This window comes from Fomitiporia mediterranea, assembly GCF_000271605.1.
Source record: "Fomitiporia mediterranea MF3/22 unplaced genomic scaffold FOMMEscaffold_4, whole genome shotgun sequence".
Lineage (NCBI taxonomy): Eukaryota > Fungi > Basidiomycota > Agaricomycetes > Hymenochaetales > Hymenochaetaceae > Fomitiporia > Fomitiporia mediterranea.
Window position 1 is genome coordinate 1388756 of NW_006760389.1, and position 17602 is coordinate 1406357.

Below are 17602 nucleotides of genomic sequence, written 5' to 3' on the forward strand. Positions count from 1 at the left end.
AATTGCCTTATGTAGAATTACTGCAACTTGGAATGTCTCAGATTATCAGACTTCACTATATAGTATATAAGGTAGATACTTGCTTGATGTCTTAATAAGAGAGAGTACTTGGGGCACTCCTGCTACACTTGTTAAAAATTATAAAGAGCTTAAATAGAAGTAACAAGAATTGTTTTATTATTATTATTTACTAGTAAGTACTATTATAATTTTATAATTATGAGTGTAAATACAGTATATAGTATATATACTTATACTTAAGAGTTAAGGTCTTAAAATTACAATTGTAAATTTATAACTATAAATTGTAATAGACTTGTAAATTATGTGTATACTTATACACAGTATATTAGAATCTTACAAAAACAGAGTAAATACTGAAACAATTAGTATTATACTAAGAACCATACATTACATACAGACAATTATAGTAATCAATTCTGAACATCCATGTAGCTCATAGAAGTGTCTCCTAAGAACATTCAACTATTCTGTATTACAAACATTTACAACTAGAACTGTAAACTTGTACAGTCTCAGAATAGACTTACACAAGCTGCTCACCTTACAGGATGTATAGATCATGTACATATTACAGGCTCAGAACACAAGTTGCATCACAGTAAGTGGCTCAGCAAACTATTATGTCATTATTGCCTGGATCAAAGTACTACAATCTTCTAATCAGATAGGACATTAGGGCAATCAAAGTAATGATCTCAGGAGACAGTCAGAATCTCAGAATTCTCTACACTTTGTCCACACTAATCAGATGGTAACAGTATGTGAACTTTCTACTACTTTCAATTCAAATCTTGCCTTTCCTTTTTGTATAATATTCTCTATGGCCAGAATACAGACTACTTAAATTTCTTTATACAATTTTCACCCTATTTTGTTCTAACCTCTAGCAAAAGGTTCTCTTATTTGTTCATGTATTTTTTGTTATTTTTCTTTTGTTCAACCCTAACATTTCCCTGTTAGTACTACACTTTTCTAGAACTCAGAAAACTATAAATACAGCTACTTATGTACTAGTTATAAGAGGGAATTCAGATAGTTCACTCATTAATTTAGCTCTTGTCTTTTGTCTTGAAGTCCTCTAGTATGAGGCATAGTCTTAGTCTTAGTTGTTTCTGTATTACTCTGCTTGTTGTGTACTTTGCAAGTGTATGTTCTGTTCTTCACATCTTACTTTCAAGGTTGCACCTGTGCTGGAAGAACCTGTATCTGTTCAGAACCACTCTAGTCTTATAGGACTTGTGGTTTAGCTCCCCTCAAACATATTGATTCACCTGTGTTCTTCTCTAGACACATTACAGGAGTTTCAATACACTACTATTAATACTAAGTAGGATAGTATTAGTAATATACAGAAAATAGGAAAAGCAGGTATGAGAGTAGGGATACAAATACACAATAGTAAAACCTGTATACATTAAAGGTAATAACTACTAACAGTATGTTTAGAGAGCTCAAAAGTTCCAGGTCAAATTCTTCTAAACTATTTGTTGTTTTACTTTACAACACAAGAGAATTTAAGATTGTACACAAGTTTCTAATTCTGTTTACCTTATGAAAAATAGTATAAGTAGTATCTGAGACAGAGTGACTCTTTTATTACTCTATCAATATACTTGAGATAACTATAATACTAGCAAATTACCTGATCTGTATCCTAGAGTAAAGTCTTAACTCACACATTACAACTTGCTAATAGTAATGTTACACAGTACACTTAGGACTGTAAAAAGTGTAAGACTCTCACAAGCAATTTAGATAGTAATCTGAAAATTTATCTTACTTGTATCATCTAAATATAATTGTTACCTAGATTGACATCTTATATAAATAATGCTTTTTATGAATACCCAAACTTTAAACAGATTAAGTGGACCATATCCAGCATATCAAAGGGTGCAATGTAGTACTAAAGGTACTACTATAGAGTAGTCCCCTTAATACAATAAGATGCAAAATCAGCACTTTGTAATCTACTAAGGCAAAGGAGCCAGGATTTATAGACCTACAGCAACATCCCCTCCTAACAACTACAATCATCTCAATATCGCGTATTTCAGAAGTTATCACACACTCATATTATAGGCAAATGTCTGCAGACTCACCTTTACCAGAACTACAGGACCTGGTCCCTTTCAGCCATACTGGTACAGATGCTGCCAAATTCGAGAAGACATGGTTCACACCATTGAATAAGAAAGGCAGTACAGGAATACTACAACAGCAAGGTAAAAACCCACTTGGTAAGGGCACGTATAGTATAGTGTGGGTGAGTGCATTTTTTGTGATCCAGAGGATGAATGTTTTTTTATTGCTCATTGGACGTATACTATCAAACCGAGAACTAATATGATAGTTACCTTTAATAGCAAGTGGAACGAAGTGATTTTGACACACAAACTATGGGACTGGGCCAGGATACGAAACATACGAATAAAGTGTTTGCTGCAAAAGTAATGCCAAAGATAAAAGGGCCAGATGATTTCTTTTATAGGGGACCCGACGAAAAAAAGCGTGTTATGAGCTTTGCAAAACGCGAAGCGCAGTTACTTTCAAGGCTTAGACACAGGAATATAGTATGTCATCATGTTAAACTTCGCCAGTACTATTAAGCCATCTGATTAACGGTATGCAAGATAAAGTTCTATGGAGCTTTTGAAAACGATCAAGCTTGGGTCCTTGTTATTGAGTTTGCAACTGGCGGGAATCTCAATGAGCGCATTCTGACGTTCCACAGATATACATTGACGGAAACGGAAGCAATACATTATATGAGGTAATGTAGTGTTTTTCACGTGCTAGTAGTAGCTTACATTTATTTGTGGAAAGGCAAGCACTCGATGGCCTAGCCTATCTTCATTCTGAAGGGTATATGCACAGAGATATGAAGTGAGTTCGATCCTTCAAGTTTGAGAGTCATAATATTTGAAACATAATTAGGACTGACAACCTATTTATAATGCGGCCGCATGGGGAATCTGCTCCTTTCACCAAAGACCGGCTCATGATAGGTGATTTCAGTTAGTAAGTCGTCCAGTCATTCATGTGCTTTGCAAGTCTTCTGTAATATTCGAATTTAGTGTAGTACCAAAAACAAACTACTTGGGAATTGAACGGTGTGGATCACCAGATTACAATGCCCCCGAGGTATTTTGGGGAACCCACTCGGAAGCTGAAGACATATGGGGAATAGGGTATGTCTGGTGCAAACTATTTGTGAAGAAAGGTGTAGATGTTGTGTTTCTAGAATAATCACACTTGAGATCCTTGCTGCAGCAATTCTTTATCGTTATTTGCTGAACAAGAGGGGTACTAGAAATCCCTCTATTAATCAACTTGATGAAGTTGCAAACAATTTGGACAACAAGAAAGTTGCAAACACATTACAAGATGATTGTTTCTCACATATCTCTAATGAAGGTGAGAATATAAAGAATAAAATTAGACATAACAAGCTATAGCTAAATGATGAACTGCTTAGCAAAAAAATTTATCCTGAGCTGTCTTGAGATAGACCAATATAAAAGGGTAACAGCAAGGAGTGCTCTTGATGAAAATGTATGTGTGTTGTATCTGCCTAACAAAACCAAGAAACAGATCCTAACATATTATGTAATTTTATAGGACTGGTTGAATAGTATTACAAATGAAAGTAAGAGTATTAACTCTGGTACAGTAGAAAAGGAAAGCAAAGTACAGGGATCCAAGCCTAAAGATGGTGCTACTACATCTAAAACAAAAGAACAGCATTCAGTGTCTAGGCATCAACAAAAGACTGACAAACATAGAAAATTGCCTAGTTCTAAGGAACACAAAAGAACAAGTACAATCAAACATGGAACAAGTGAAAGGAAATAGAGTATTAATTGAAAGTGAATTGTTTATAGTGTAAGACTTTTAAAGGTACTAGAACAGACTTTAAAGTTAATTACACAAGTAATAAACATAAGCATTTACTATAAATGTACCTTAGATAGTTATAACTATAACTGATAAGTAGTACTATTTGATAATAATAAACAATAAGTTAAGAAAGTAAGTTAGTTATTATATTTAGACATATTAGTCTTTAGAACTTATAATGAACTATTGTACTAAATTTCTGACAGTAACACAAAGGTTGTACATTAGAGTTTTTTTCAAAAGTGTAGAGGACTGAACTGAACTCAGTACAGTTAACACATATAGTAAGCTATTTAGACTACTTATATTATGTTAGCTAATATTCTTCTGTAAGTTTATACTCAGTAATAGTAGAGTATAAGTTACACAAGTAGAGGTTTAGTAGACTTAGCTTTATGTTTATAGTATAGTTTATCAGTTTCATAGTCTGTAGATTCATGTACTATTTATACATATAATAATAATGTTTTGAATGTGTGTCTCAGTTATGTATGTTTAGAATATATGTTTTGGTTATATGTCTCTAATAGTGTATTTTTACAAGACTTTAACATATCTAAGACAATTTAAATGTTAACACATTACTTTACTACAATAATTTGTGCAAACTAGGCAGGCATGAAATAATCATTACTACTACATATGTACTTAAAGTCAATTCTATTTGGTCCTATTGGTGCTCCATAGAGTTCTTGGCCATACATTGATGCAGCTGTGCATACACTGGCAGTTGGATTAGAATGCCAAGAATGCAATCACGTGTACATCTTTGGCCATCTCAGACTTTTTCTAATTACAAATTTACATACATTCACAGGTGTTAGTCTCATCTAGACCTCCACCCCGAACATGATTTGCATGATTTGTGATGGCCACAGAGCATTCTGTCTATGAGAGTAAGGTAGTCGTGTACCAAATGTGATTGATTCATTTGCAAAAATTAGAATCTGCAGAAGCCCTAATAATAATATGCAAAAAATACACAGAGTCTTAATAGAGTAAGCGTTGATGATTCAGACTTGCATACTTATTGGTTACACAGATGAAAACCCTTTACAGCTCGGAAATTTCAATCTGAAAAAAGATGCCAACGAGCTGTCCCACAGTGAAATTGTCTGCATCTTGTGATGTATTGCAAGAGAAACAATCTGCGTGTAAACATAGTGAGAAGTTAAGGGATGGACGGACTTTTGGAGGTTCTATTCTAACTCCAGCTCCACCATCCGTTGTTCAAGGGCATTGTTCAAAGACTCCCGGTCACAAGAGTGAAGCCGTAAATCTCGATGACTTCGAAGTTCGAATGTGATTGTGTCTATTCTGATATTCAAAATCTTTCTATTAAGTGCGAAGGATACATGTTTGCTTTCATCGTCGTCAATGCGCGTTATACGCTGAAAGAAAGTAATGGCGATTCTCTACTATGATTGTAATATACAGGACAGTTACAGGAGATCGATACTTGACGGAGAAGGTATGCCTCAGAGAGGGAAATAAAAGAAGATAGTATGCGTGGGTAAAAATAGGTTTAGTTAGCGGGCTCGGTATCTATGTCCAATCCAGGTAAAATCGCGTTCTGGACAGCGCGTTCGCCCCTGTATTTTAAATACAAATCCAGGGCCCTCTCTAACCGTGCCATGCGATCTTCAACGATAGGAAGCTGTGTAAAGGAGAAGAGCGAATCAGTTAAGAGTTTTGTTGATCATGACATCAATGAAGTTCGTAAATCTTTGATGAAGAGGCAGCCGTGCACAATGTTAACGCCACGACATCAATTAGGCCGCAAGAATTTATTGCAGAGATGGAAAGAAGAGAAGAAATTGAATAGGGCCTCACATAATCGAGCGCACTTCCCGGTATTGTACCCAAATTCTTTCGTGGTTTCCAAGGACTCGTGGAATCGGGGCCACCAATGTAAGGTCGAGGAGGCAGATCTGTCGGGCCGTGCTCGAAAGCCTGACAGTCTGAGTCGGACCTGAAGTCGACTGTAGACATGTATGTTGCACCAGCGGGTTCATGTTCTGCCGGTGTTAGACTGACTGAGAAGGTAGTAAATGCAGAAGATGAATTCCCGGTAATTTCCGTGTGCGTACGCTGGATCGATAGGATGTGCAACTTAGAAACACGAGGATTGCGCGAGGTTAGGCAACTGGCATACCTTCCCGCGTCCCTTCTTGGCATTACGGGATTTCCTTACGTGCGTGGTTTGGCGCTGGGTGCTGGATACTGTCGTATGCGAGGTATCGGATGTACTTCCTGCGTCTGAGGAACTACATATTATTGAGTTGGACCAAGCGATACGTCGGCGCTGTGGCGGGCGCTCTTCAGATAATTCGGAGCAAATAAATTGCGGAGACATAGACTGCGCTGGAAATCGAGCACAGCGAGTCGCCTCTGAATTGATTTGATCGGCAAATATTCCTGGTAACGGATACCACGGGATGTTCTGAGCTCCGCCGAAGCACGCAAAACTGGGGTGCAGGGACGGCGACACTTGAAATGATGTCAATCCTCTGCGATTCTGCTCCTGTTGGGAGATGCTATATCCACGTGCTGGTACCGCAGAGCCAGCTGGTGTCTGATAATCCGGAGGCGTGCTCGAAGAATTTTGTCGACTGATTCGCGGACAAGGTTGAGCAGAGTCCGGAGAATATGGTAAATGCAAATGAGACTGGTAGAATGTTTGCGGTCGATAGGGATCTTCCTCAGAAGTATTAGAGAAGTTGCGTTTAGTGTCATATCCAAGGAAGGATCTTTGACTGAATTGAGTGTCGTTGAGAATATGATCGGCCCCCTGCGCGTCAAGGTTCGAATATAACGCTGGTAGAGGATTAGCAGCCTCGTGGAAATCTAATTAAATGAGACATCGATATGAATATCAATGATAAGAGTAAATATCGTTATGGCGTACCTATATGAGATATTGAATATTGATTGGAGTATTTTGGCATAACGATGTCTTGTTGGATATCTCGCATTGTATGATTAAGGCCTGCGGTATTTTTTCCTGGGTTCGGTACATAAGAAATTTGTGACATCGGCCTCTGCTGTAAGAGACGATCATAAACGTGAGGGTGTGTGGCGAGAATTTTGGGCAGAGTATCAAGCGTAGGCGAAAGACAGGGGAACAACAGTCGAAAAGGACGTATACGAGAAAAACGCAGGTAGTTTTAAGCGGTTATATTCCCCGACTTGCTCGGTCTTCAAAAACTAACATGAGACCGTCTTTTAGATTGATGCGCTAAAACGGCAATGATCAAACGCACATTTCAGGAACACATATGACCTTAGAATATTGGCAACGGCGCGGAAACACTGGCCCGAGAATCGTCGCGAAGGATCGGAGGACAGACGTAAGTGGAAAACACGAAGGACACACAGTCTGCACAGCTGGATCAACGGCCTTTTGAACCCAAAGAAAGGCAAAACCGCCGAAGACAGATAGCAGGCCTAGTTAGGTGTTGAGATGGCTAGAGAGACCGTAATGGTAAGAGCCGTGTACATTTCAAACACCGCGCTGGGACAAACGCGAGTCTTACCATTGTATGATCAATGTCTGGCGGAGACTCGAGAAGTCTGTGGCTACTTGCACGCGGAGTACAGGCTGAGCGCAGTATTAACGGCGGCTAAATTCGCCGTTACGGCTGCACAATACTTGAGTACAAGACTGCTATGCATTATTGCACAGATTGTGAGGTTGCCGATGAGAACGCAAGCTCGAAAGCCTTCGCTGGATGATAGCAAGATAACGTTGAGATGTCACTGGCGCAGATAGCAGCTGAAGGGGGCTATTCCTCGGAGCGAGAGAGGACAAATCAAGATGCGAGTGAAGTGCATGGAATAAGATTAGCGACGCGGAGAACGAGAAGAGATGGTGGTCTGCGGAGAGAGAAGCATGGCAATTTCCTAAAATGGAGCTTTACAGCGACCTCCGAGGCACGTGCTCCAGCGGACCTCGAATTCGGAACACTTGAGCGATGCCGATCGCTATTCACGAATTCAGCTTCCGTGATCGTCGAAACACCGGGTCAAGTAGTGAACACCTCTCGTCCCAGCCTCAGCCTGTCGGACTGTCACTAGTATCACTCTCGCTTATACTTTATATTCTCCGCTCTCGTAATATTCCATTGGCTCCCTATGCATCGGCCTCTCCTTTCTCTCCTCTCCCTTGTTATCTCTACAGGTTCAGTCGGTGCAAGCTTATATCCGACCACGCCTGTCCAAGCAACAGTCTGGCGCAGCGGTTGGAACAACGTAACATGGATAGATTCTGACGCATCGCCATCGCTTGCAGAAATGGGGCCGTGTTTTATGGACCTCTGGGTAGACGACAATGTAAGTTCCCATGCGGTGTTCTGTTGTTCTGTTCGCTGCCACCCGTAGCTGGATGCATTTCATCGTGCACAGATAATTCTTACACTGGTATGTATTACAGGAGCCCAAACACCTCACAAACTTGGCATCCGACGTGGATCCCCAGCAATTGTTTTATCGTGCATTTATACCAGCGGATCTCTGGGAAAATGCGTCTAATTTGTGAGTGGCACTCAGGAGAGACCGACGTTAACCTGTTTAGCACATGAGTGACCATACACATTATTCCCCCTACGGCTCTCCAGCTTCATCGTATTCAGCAGCGACAATCCCCCTGTAAAATACTACACAGCGGACTTTACCCTCACTGACATGACTGGCAACCGGACTTCCACTCCTGGCGAGAAGCTCCGTGAAGCACCCGCCTCCTCATCTCCAGAGTCTGCCACTTCAGAATCTTCCTCTCGGACGTCCGGCCCCGGTGGCGGTAATAACGACCTGGTGACAGTGACTATGGAGATGTCAGACACGAGCGCTGCGCCTTTCCCCACTGTGCAAACAACCTCGGCGGCAGGCGGAGCAAATCCGGTCAGTGCACTGACGAACGACGCGTCAAATGGAGGAAGGCACGTACACAAGCCTAGCATGCGATTCAATTTTGTTTTTGTTCTTTTCCCTGCGCTCTTTGGACTGGCACTGGCTCTCTAGATCTTGCAGCCTTCAAATCAAACGATCACGATACCGGAATGCAAAGGACAAGTCTAGATTACATCTCATGCATTATCAGCGCATCACCACGACTTAACTTCCTCCTACACATTGTACTATCACCTAATTTGCACTGTATCACACTAGATCTAGAGTTGTATTACCAGTTTGGTTTTATGTATTGACCATTATGACAAGATACAAGCTATACTATATCATATAATAATTTCAATGATGATACTCAACTATCATCCACGATTTTGATATTCAATTCATCAGGATCAGTATGAAATCAGTGATACAGGGTGATTAGAATCATTATGAAGTGGTTTCTCCTGATGGCCTTGCTGCACTGTAGAAGCGGATCTGCCACTACGGACACTCCAAACTTCCGTGACTGCCACAATTCACAAATATGTTTTACTCCTTTCAGCTAGACTCTGTATCTTCTTGCTTTATGTTACCAAGTCTAAACATACGCAAGTTTCTTCCTTCCATTTCACCGAGATTTCGCCAGGATACCATGATAAATCTTCTAAAAAATATCCTTATGTTGGTTTGGTTTTAGACCGTTGTAATTGCCTAGCAGTGATGTGTATCTAGCTTACTGCTTCTTAATATGTTGTCAAAGATGGAGGTTACAATGTGCTCATCAAATATGACTAGTCCAGCCTATATCTAGGGTTAAACATCCTGGCCTGTAAAAAAAGCCGCTCGCGTAATTGGACGAAGCAAATGGGAATATACACTATCCAGCGACTGGGAAAACACCAAGTTACCGAAATGTTAATGTTTTCCACTTATGGTAGAGAGATTATGTTTATGATGACTAATTCTATGTCCACGTGCCCGCGCGTCTTTTAAATTAGCGTTGCAATGTCAAACCAAATGGACGTCAATCTCTTGGAGAGTACGTTGCTAGAAGAGCAAATGGCCAAGTCTACAGAACGACTATGCCTTGTTCAAGAGTTAGGATATGTTCAGTCCGAGCCCCGACGAGGTGACCCGTACGACGACGTCTATCGCTGCGCCAATGACACTCCCGATGACGTAGAACTCCTCATCCTGCTTGAGAGTGGGCTTCAAAACTCTGTAATTTGAGACATATACCTTGTATAAATGTTTGCACTTCGCCAGCTTCGTCTCTCATCTCGTCCCCTGTCTACCTCGACTGTGACTAGCAATACGTGCAAAATAAACACAATGGCAAACAACGCGACTTTTAGGACTTCAAATCTCTTCAACGTCGAAGGTTGACATGCTGTCTTTGTAAAATTGTAAAAACTGGATTTAACCATCTGAATATATGTGTTCTTAAGACTGGGTCTGTGTAGTGACTGGGGGTGGAACAGGCATCGGTGCGTATATCAAACTTGAAAGTTATTGATATGTTCAACGTGCTGAACGGATTTCAGGTCTCATGGTAGGATGATTATAACGTCAATCATAAGCACCTTTGACTGATCGTGTATCCAGGCCGCTCAAGCATTTGCAAATAACGGCGCGCGGGTCTGTGAGTCTTTCCCCCAGTTCTCAGACTCATACATTCGTATATCTGATCGATTATTGCCTTACTACACAGACATTACTTCTCGTCGCAAATCAACGCTTGAGCAAGCCTTCGCAACACATGGGCAATCACTCGTCCACCCGAAAGGCGCGATCATTCCGGTTTCTGCTGACGTCACAGACAAAGCGTCGATTGAACAGCTTGTAGCGGAAATCGGCAAGCGCGAATCACATGTTGACGTGCGTTGAAGGCTTGCTGGGATCGTTCTAACATTAATGGTGACTTTTAAGGTGCTTGTCAATAACGCTGGTATTACCAAGGGAACAAGTGAAGTTGAGAAAGGCGACGAGGATGCAGCCGCGCTTAGTAAAGTCCTTTGGGATGAGGAAATCGTGGATTGGGAGGATGTGTATCGCACGAATGTCATAGGGTGAGCTCGGCTTCTGTTGCGGTTCGTTTTTCCAAATAATTTGTCTGACTTCCTTGAGATCAGTCCTTTCTTCACAACAGTCAGATTCCTCCCATTACTTGCAGCGTCTGCTGGAACGAAGGCTGCCCACCGTGGTGTGGTCATCAACATCACAAGCATGTCAGGAATCACTCGAACATCACAGCACCATTTCAAATATAATGTATCGAAATCTGCTGCAATTCATCTCAGTGCTCTACTTGCACAAGAATGTCGCCGTACACAGGTGAACGTGCGCGTCAATAAGTGTGTATTAGTTTTCCAACACACGATTGCTATCGAATTTCTAAATGACGGCCTTGATTCTAGTATTGCTCCGGGAATCTTCCCTTCAGAGATGACAAGTAAGCTATTGTTAGTTTAACCAGAAGTAATGCCCCAACCTCTTTAATTTCGAAGCTGAGGGTTCCGATGAAACAAATAAGTCCGAACTCCCTGTCGACGAGTCCTACGGCGCCAAGAAGGGAATTCCTGCAGGGCGTCCCGGTCGGGATGAGGATATGGCACAAGCCATTCTAGCACTGGCCTGCAATCAGTATGCATACGGTTCAGTACGTCACTTCACTTTATGTTTCTTGGTAAGGAAGCTAATAACATTTACTAAATTGTCTTAGACGTTCACGATTGATGGAGGATATTTGCTCGAGCACCCTTAAGGCGAGGCGAAAGTTGAATTACGAAGGAAGGAAAGCGGATTTATTTTTTGATCGATTGTATCGAAGCGATGGTATGAAGTAACGCATGTGTTAAATTCTTTCGTGAATAGATCCCAGTACATGAATTTGAGATTCTCGTATCATTCAGTCAGTATTTGAGATTGAAGAAAGTGCCATGGTCACCAAGATGCCATATTTATTCCGTATATAATTTTATAATACACCTTCACCCATGCAAGATTCTTGCAACATCCTATACCAGCTCAAAGTGTATTTTTTCGTTTGTCTGCTGTAGACAGCTCCTCTCTCTCACCGCCTTTCATTTTCGTTTTATTTTTATTGTTTTTCTCACTTGTTGCGTCGCTTCCCCTTCTGCTGGACTGATGTTCACTCCCACTATTGGTATTACTTGATCGTTTTTCACACAACTTGGCTAGAATCGTCAGAACACTATGCCCTCCCTTCTTCAACCTTTCTTTTAGTTTTTCCAGATTAGACCACCAGCCTTTCGTTCTTATTTCGTGGTCCATTTCACCTTCCTTCTGGAACCACTAGTAAAAAGGCAAAGTTAGCAACACTATATTATACCCCCGACAAGTAGAATCGTTTCAATGCTTACTTTATCAATCAGGAGGTCGTCAGCAGCAGCCCTTTCTAAAGGATTGACTTTGAAACAGCGGTTCAAGAATGCCTTTCCTGTCGAACGTTGAAGTGTGTTATTAGTGTGCGGAAGCATCTCAATAACACATATATTCTTTACCTTCCCTTGTTATATGAGAGCAGTCATCTCTCTCTAAGACTTTTACAATATGCTCATTAGTTACATTGAGCGCTGCAATTACCGTCTTCATATTTTCATTGGCAAGCTGAGCATCCTCCTCTTTAAATGGGATACAGTCGTAAATGAATTTTGCAGTCAGGAGCTGGAACGCTACCGCCCTAACAAATGAATTCCACATAAAGGCCTGAAATGCATAGCAACGAGTTACACTAACCCAATAGACCATATATCAACCTTCTTTCCGTAGTTAAGCATTCTTTTGGCCTTCACCCTGAATACTTCTGGAGCAATATAAGGTACACGAAAGTTAATCTCAACAAGCAGTGTGACGCACGTGATCAAACCCTAACTTCCTTTCCTGGCTCACAGACTGGCAACGAAACTCATCCCACTACAAAGCAAAAATCAATAATGTAAGACCACAGAAATGTAGCAGATACAATTCTCTACATTTCTGTGGAACAGATTTTCAAAATTACGAAAAATGGAAAAAAAGAAAAAATTGAATTTTTCTCGAGTAGATTTTGGCCGCTGACAAATAATATATTATGACTAATTATACTAAATATAGTATATTACAAATAAATTACTAATCATTTATTTATAATACAAATAGGACGTGTTAGTGCTCAAAGCCTACTACTGAAATTTAGCTTCAGAACTTGAATAGAGCAATCTTATAAGGCTCAAATCCTATGAATATATGTAATCTCTGTCACTTCTGAGCCTTTGTCCACAAGGGGCCTCTGGTGATGTTGGTGAAGCTCACGATTTTGGCCGCAGGGTCCTTCCATATCGGGTAAGCGAAGATTGTGACTGTGACGTGACATGGCTTGTCAAATTTAACTTTTGTGTACCTTACCCTGGTGAGCCACAGAAACTTGTCTCATGCCCTTTATCACTTGCACTAATAGTTGCAATTAGTGATGTTATCAGTAAGGCTCTGCAATTGAATGTAATACTGTTAAGAAAGGGGAAAGAGAGGTTATGTGAGAGGCTTAGAGGGATCACACAAAGAGGGGGGGATAGTGGACTCAGCTTGCTCTCTCACAGCTTGCTTCATTGTCCATTGATTAGTTAGTCTATATATACTATGTAGGTATGTCTCAGATGTAGAATGTATGATGGAAGGTATTCCATCATTGTTTGTCATTACTTGTAATGTAGTTTATATCATCTGAGACATGCTCTTGTGTAGTCTTGTCTTAACACTCCCCTTCAAACTCTTACTAGGTCTAGTAGACTTGTAAGATGTTTGCTTACAGTATGTATAGATAGTTTAATCATTACAACTGCATTGTACAATTGTTCGTTTGTGTAACACGTTTATAACTTGATGTAGTTAATAATAATATTATTAGTATTGTAGTAATGTATTGTTTGTTCTGTGTACTGTCTGTTCTGAATGTTATCCACTTTGTGTTAAGTTTGTCCAATGTTATATTGATTAAGTATATTTAATTAGTTTGTTTGTTCGTAATATATTGTTGAATAACAGCATTGTTATCATAATAGATTGTTTGTAAATGTTATTAAATAATTTATAAATGCTTCAGAGACCTGCAGAATCTTGTTAGCATGTGTAGGTATGTATATGTGCATATTTAAATCATAAATACAATTGCTTGTTTTGTTTTATTGTTTGTTATTCAGACATATTGTTTGTTATTAAGTCATATTGTTTGTTATTCAGTTTGTTTGAGTACTCTAGTAATTTCTTTTTACTTCACTGTGAAACTAATGAATCATGCTAGTAAAATGTATATTCAATGTTACAATAATATCCTTCTTTAATCATTACTGTCCACATTTGTCTACATTTGTATATGTGTTAAGCATTCAGCAATAGCTGATTTATGTCTTCAGATTGAAGTGTTGCATCGATTGTATATTGTAATATTAATAATAATATCTGTTTTTGCCAGATTGCTTCATTCTAAGATTGATGAGGTTTTATGCTAACGTATATTTGTTGTATAGATGTTATGTCTGGCTGCAGGCATCTCACTATGTGTCTAGGTGCATCATATATGCATTATATCATGAATGTACTGTTTGTTTGTTCACTTTACATTATTGTTTATATCTGTGTATTAATTTATTAATGTTATGTTTGTTAATTGATTGTTTCTAATACATCCTGAGTAACTATACAATCTGTTACATTGTTTCTTTAATAGCCAACATAGCTATCTGTTGTAAATTATTACTAATGTGTGTTTGTATTATTTATCATTAACAATGTTGTTGTGAATTGTTGCAATCATAGTATTGTGTATATATATATATGTGTGTGTGTATGTTATAGCTATTGTTCTTTGCTTTTTCTTTTGTAAAGAATGATGTATTGTAACACAACAGTAACAAAGATATAATAGTAATAACATTTAAATTACTATAATGAATGTTACACACAGCTTTAAAATACTAATAATTAGAAATCAAACTACAAAAGCAATTACAATTATTATATATAAATATTATATTATAACAACAATTAATAAACATTAAAGAAATATCCAATTCTTCAAAGAAATACCTTCTTGAATTGAAGGGGAGAAAATGGATAATATGCACGAAAAATTAATAACTAAATATAAACAATGGAACAGAAAGTATAATGCTATGGACACTATGAAAAATAGAATAATGAAATGCACAGACTAAGCACTGACTAAGCAATAGAAGTTATGAACAGACATAACAGATCATAAAGGTAAATCATTCAATGTGAAGCAAAATTACATTGATCAGAACTAAATAATGGAAGTCAATACAATGTGCAATTGAACTTTAACGTTAAATAAATAATAATTCTACTACAAAACAAATGCTCATACTTGGCAAATAATATTAATACAATAATATAATTAACTTAACAATGTTTAATACAAAAATAAATAATATACAGACAATTATCACATCATATAACAAAATAATTCATCAATTCAGACTATAGTTCATGGATAAAAGTGATGAATAACAAAAATAATACTTTAGAACATACATAAAACGATAAATAATATATCTATATGATAATACAAATATAATTGTAATATAATTTGTAACTACAACCAAACAATACACAGATAATAACTATATAAACAAGTATGGAGTGCATACATATAATTAAATAAAACTATTAAATCAATTCTTGTACAAACAATCAATTTGCCCTCACTACACAATTAATACAAGTGTGAACAGTATTATAATACTATGAAATACATTGGATAGATACTAATAGGTATATCTATACAATGATTCAAATAAAATAAATAAAACTAATATATAAAACGTTTTACCTAGCAAACCAATTAACAAATAAAACGTCAAACGAATACTACAATTGTGTATAGCACTAGATTAACTAAAGAATGCTAGGAGACGATTATAGTAAACATAATCCAATATATCACTTATATGTAGATTAACGTTTGTCAACTTATATAATGTGTATTTTGTTTGTTATAGTAGATAAGTACACATTATGTATAATATACAAGATTTGTTTGTACTTGTTATCTTTTATTAATTATCATTTGTAACTATGAATGAATATTTTGTTTTTGTGTTAGAAACATATGGTAATTCGTTTGTTTCTGTATAATATTTGTTTAATAACATTGTAATTATTATTTATGTAGTACTTTTAGTAAATGTGCTGAGTTCTATTAAGTACACTTGCATCTGTTATTACCTATTTTATATTATACTGTCTGAGAATATGGCTTAAACATTTTATTAATTTATTTAATCATATTATATTATGATTGTTTTTGATTGTAATTATTATAATAATGTGTTTGTAATAATAATATTTGTATTATTCATTGTAATAGCCTTATTAGCTTAATACTTTGCTCCTACAAGCTATATTGTCACAATGTAAATTTAATAATTGTTTGTTAAGGTATATACACTGTACAGTTAATGTTGCCATTACAACTTCGAAATTTATTATATAATCAGTTGCTGTGATAACACGTTCTGTGTAATTAAGTTGTATTAATGTGTTGTTTCAAGTATATTAGAGATATAATTCTTTCGTTTGTTGTTAGTATGCATTTACACAATTGTATTAATGTGTAAAGTAGTATTATTTGTTTAATAATTATAATTTTTGCACTTATTTTGTGCTGTAGTTAATATTTACATGTTATAACATTATTCTTTCATACATAGTTAGTTTATACGTTCTGTAGCATTGTTTTTTGATTTGTAGTTATTAATTATACTTTTGTATATCTGTACTCATCTGTATATCTTAGATATGTGTATTATATTTGGTATCCAATAAGTAATTGCAATATCTGACATGTAACTGCTGAATCCAATATGTTACATATAATTGCTCAACCATAATATGTGTTAGTTATTATATTGTTCTGTATTCGTTCTGTTAGTTCTATCTGTATTATTATCATTATTATTGTTATTATTATTGTTATTATAGTGTCTGTAATTATATTATTGTTTATAATACATGTTAAATGTTTTATTTATTTGATTTAATATGCTGTTTAGCATATATGTGCTTGTTTTGAGCATTAATCGTTCAGCTGTGATATTACTATATGTGTTATTATTTGATTTATACTATAACATATGTGTGCTTGTTGACAGTGTCAATCATTTGTACTATTATAATGTTAATAGTGGAAGAGTAGCATTTGTTTTATTAATCTTTTTAACGTTCGTTTTTTTTTAACATTTGTCTGTAGTATGATCAGTTAATTTATTATAACATGATCTCTGTGATATTATAGAGTATTTTAGCATTTAATAATTGCAGTAAGTGATACTCATTATAGTTTCAATGTTGCCTGCATAGATTATGTTATTACTGGGCCAATGATCATAATCACTAAGATGATGATCATATAATGTCTGGGTTGTATGTAGTATGGTAGATTGTGTGTTCACAGCATATTGATTCACGTTTGGGATACTCAGACAGGTGAGTCGAGTTCTGTGTTGTATTATGCTGTGTGCATGCATGTAATGTGTAGAACTGTATAGAGCATAGATGTAGTAGAGTGTAGATAAAGTGTAGGCAGGGAGCTCAAGGCTCATAACCTGTTAAGAAAGGGGAAAGAGAGGTTATGTGAGAGGCTTAGAGGGATCACACAAAGAGGGGGGGATAGTGGACTTGGCTCACTCTCTTGCAGCTTGCTTCATTGTCTGTTGATTAGTTAGTCTATATATACTATGTAGGTATGTCTCAGATGTAGAATGTATGA

The 17602-nt window shown here is 37.2% G+C and overlaps 4 protein-coding genes across 4 annotated transcripts; 3 read left to right on the forward strand and 1 right to left on the reverse strand.

Moving 5' to 3' along the window:
• Nucleotides 1–2110: 2110 nt before the first annotated feature.
• On the forward strand, nucleotides 2111–3879 carry FOMMEDRAFT_27112 (kinase-like protein; the record flags this gene model as incomplete). The annotated part of the gene is made up of 9 exons (XM_007264521.1): nucleotides 2111–2290; nucleotides 2391–2597; nucleotides 2658–2797; nucleotides 2851–2910; nucleotides 2962–3045; nucleotides 3102–3215; nucleotides 3269–3441; nucleotides 3503–3579; nucleotides 3646–3879. The coding sequence occupies 9 exons, from the start codon at nucleotides 2111–2113 to the stop codon at nucleotides 3877–3879; spliced, it is 1269 nt and encodes a 422-aa protein (XP_007264583.1).
• Nucleotides 3880–5631: 1752 nt separating this feature from the next.
• FOMMEDRAFT_153925 (uncharacterized protein) lies at nucleotides 5632–6959 on the reverse strand (the record flags this gene model as incomplete). Its single annotated transcript, XM_007264522.1, has 3 exons — nucleotides 5632–6015; nucleotides 6080–6771; nucleotides 6833–6959. 3 exons carry the CDS (start codon nucleotides 6957–6959, stop codon nucleotides 5632–5634), a joined length of 1203 nt encoding a protein of 400 aa, XP_007264584.1.
• A 718-nt stretch (nucleotides 6960–7677) lies between these two features.
• On the forward strand, nucleotides 7678–8943 carry FOMMEDRAFT_153926 (uncharacterized protein; the record flags this gene model as incomplete). Its single annotated transcript, XM_007264523.1, has 4 exons — nucleotides 7678–7993; nucleotides 8105–8256; nucleotides 8357–8457; nucleotides 8541–8943. The coding sequence occupies 4 exons, from the start codon at nucleotides 7678–7680 to the stop codon at nucleotides 8941–8943; spliced, it is 972 nt and encodes a 323-aa protein (XP_007264585.1).
• Nucleotides 8944–10146: 1203 nt separating this feature from the next.
• FOMMEDRAFT_153928 (NAD-binding protein) lies at nucleotides 10147–11578 on the forward strand (the record flags this gene model as incomplete). The annotated part of the gene is made up of 9 exons (XM_007264524.1): nucleotides 10147–10195; nucleotides 10263–10301; nucleotides 10359–10366; nucleotides 10420–10456; nucleotides 10526–10692; nucleotides 10744–10883; nucleotides 10947–11266; nucleotides 11322–11473; nucleotides 11537–11578. The coding sequence occupies 9 exons, from the start codon at nucleotides 10147–10149 to the stop codon at nucleotides 11576–11578; spliced, it is 954 nt and encodes a 317-aa protein (XP_007264586.1).
• Between the last annotated feature and the right edge of the window lie 6024 nt (nucleotides 11579–17602).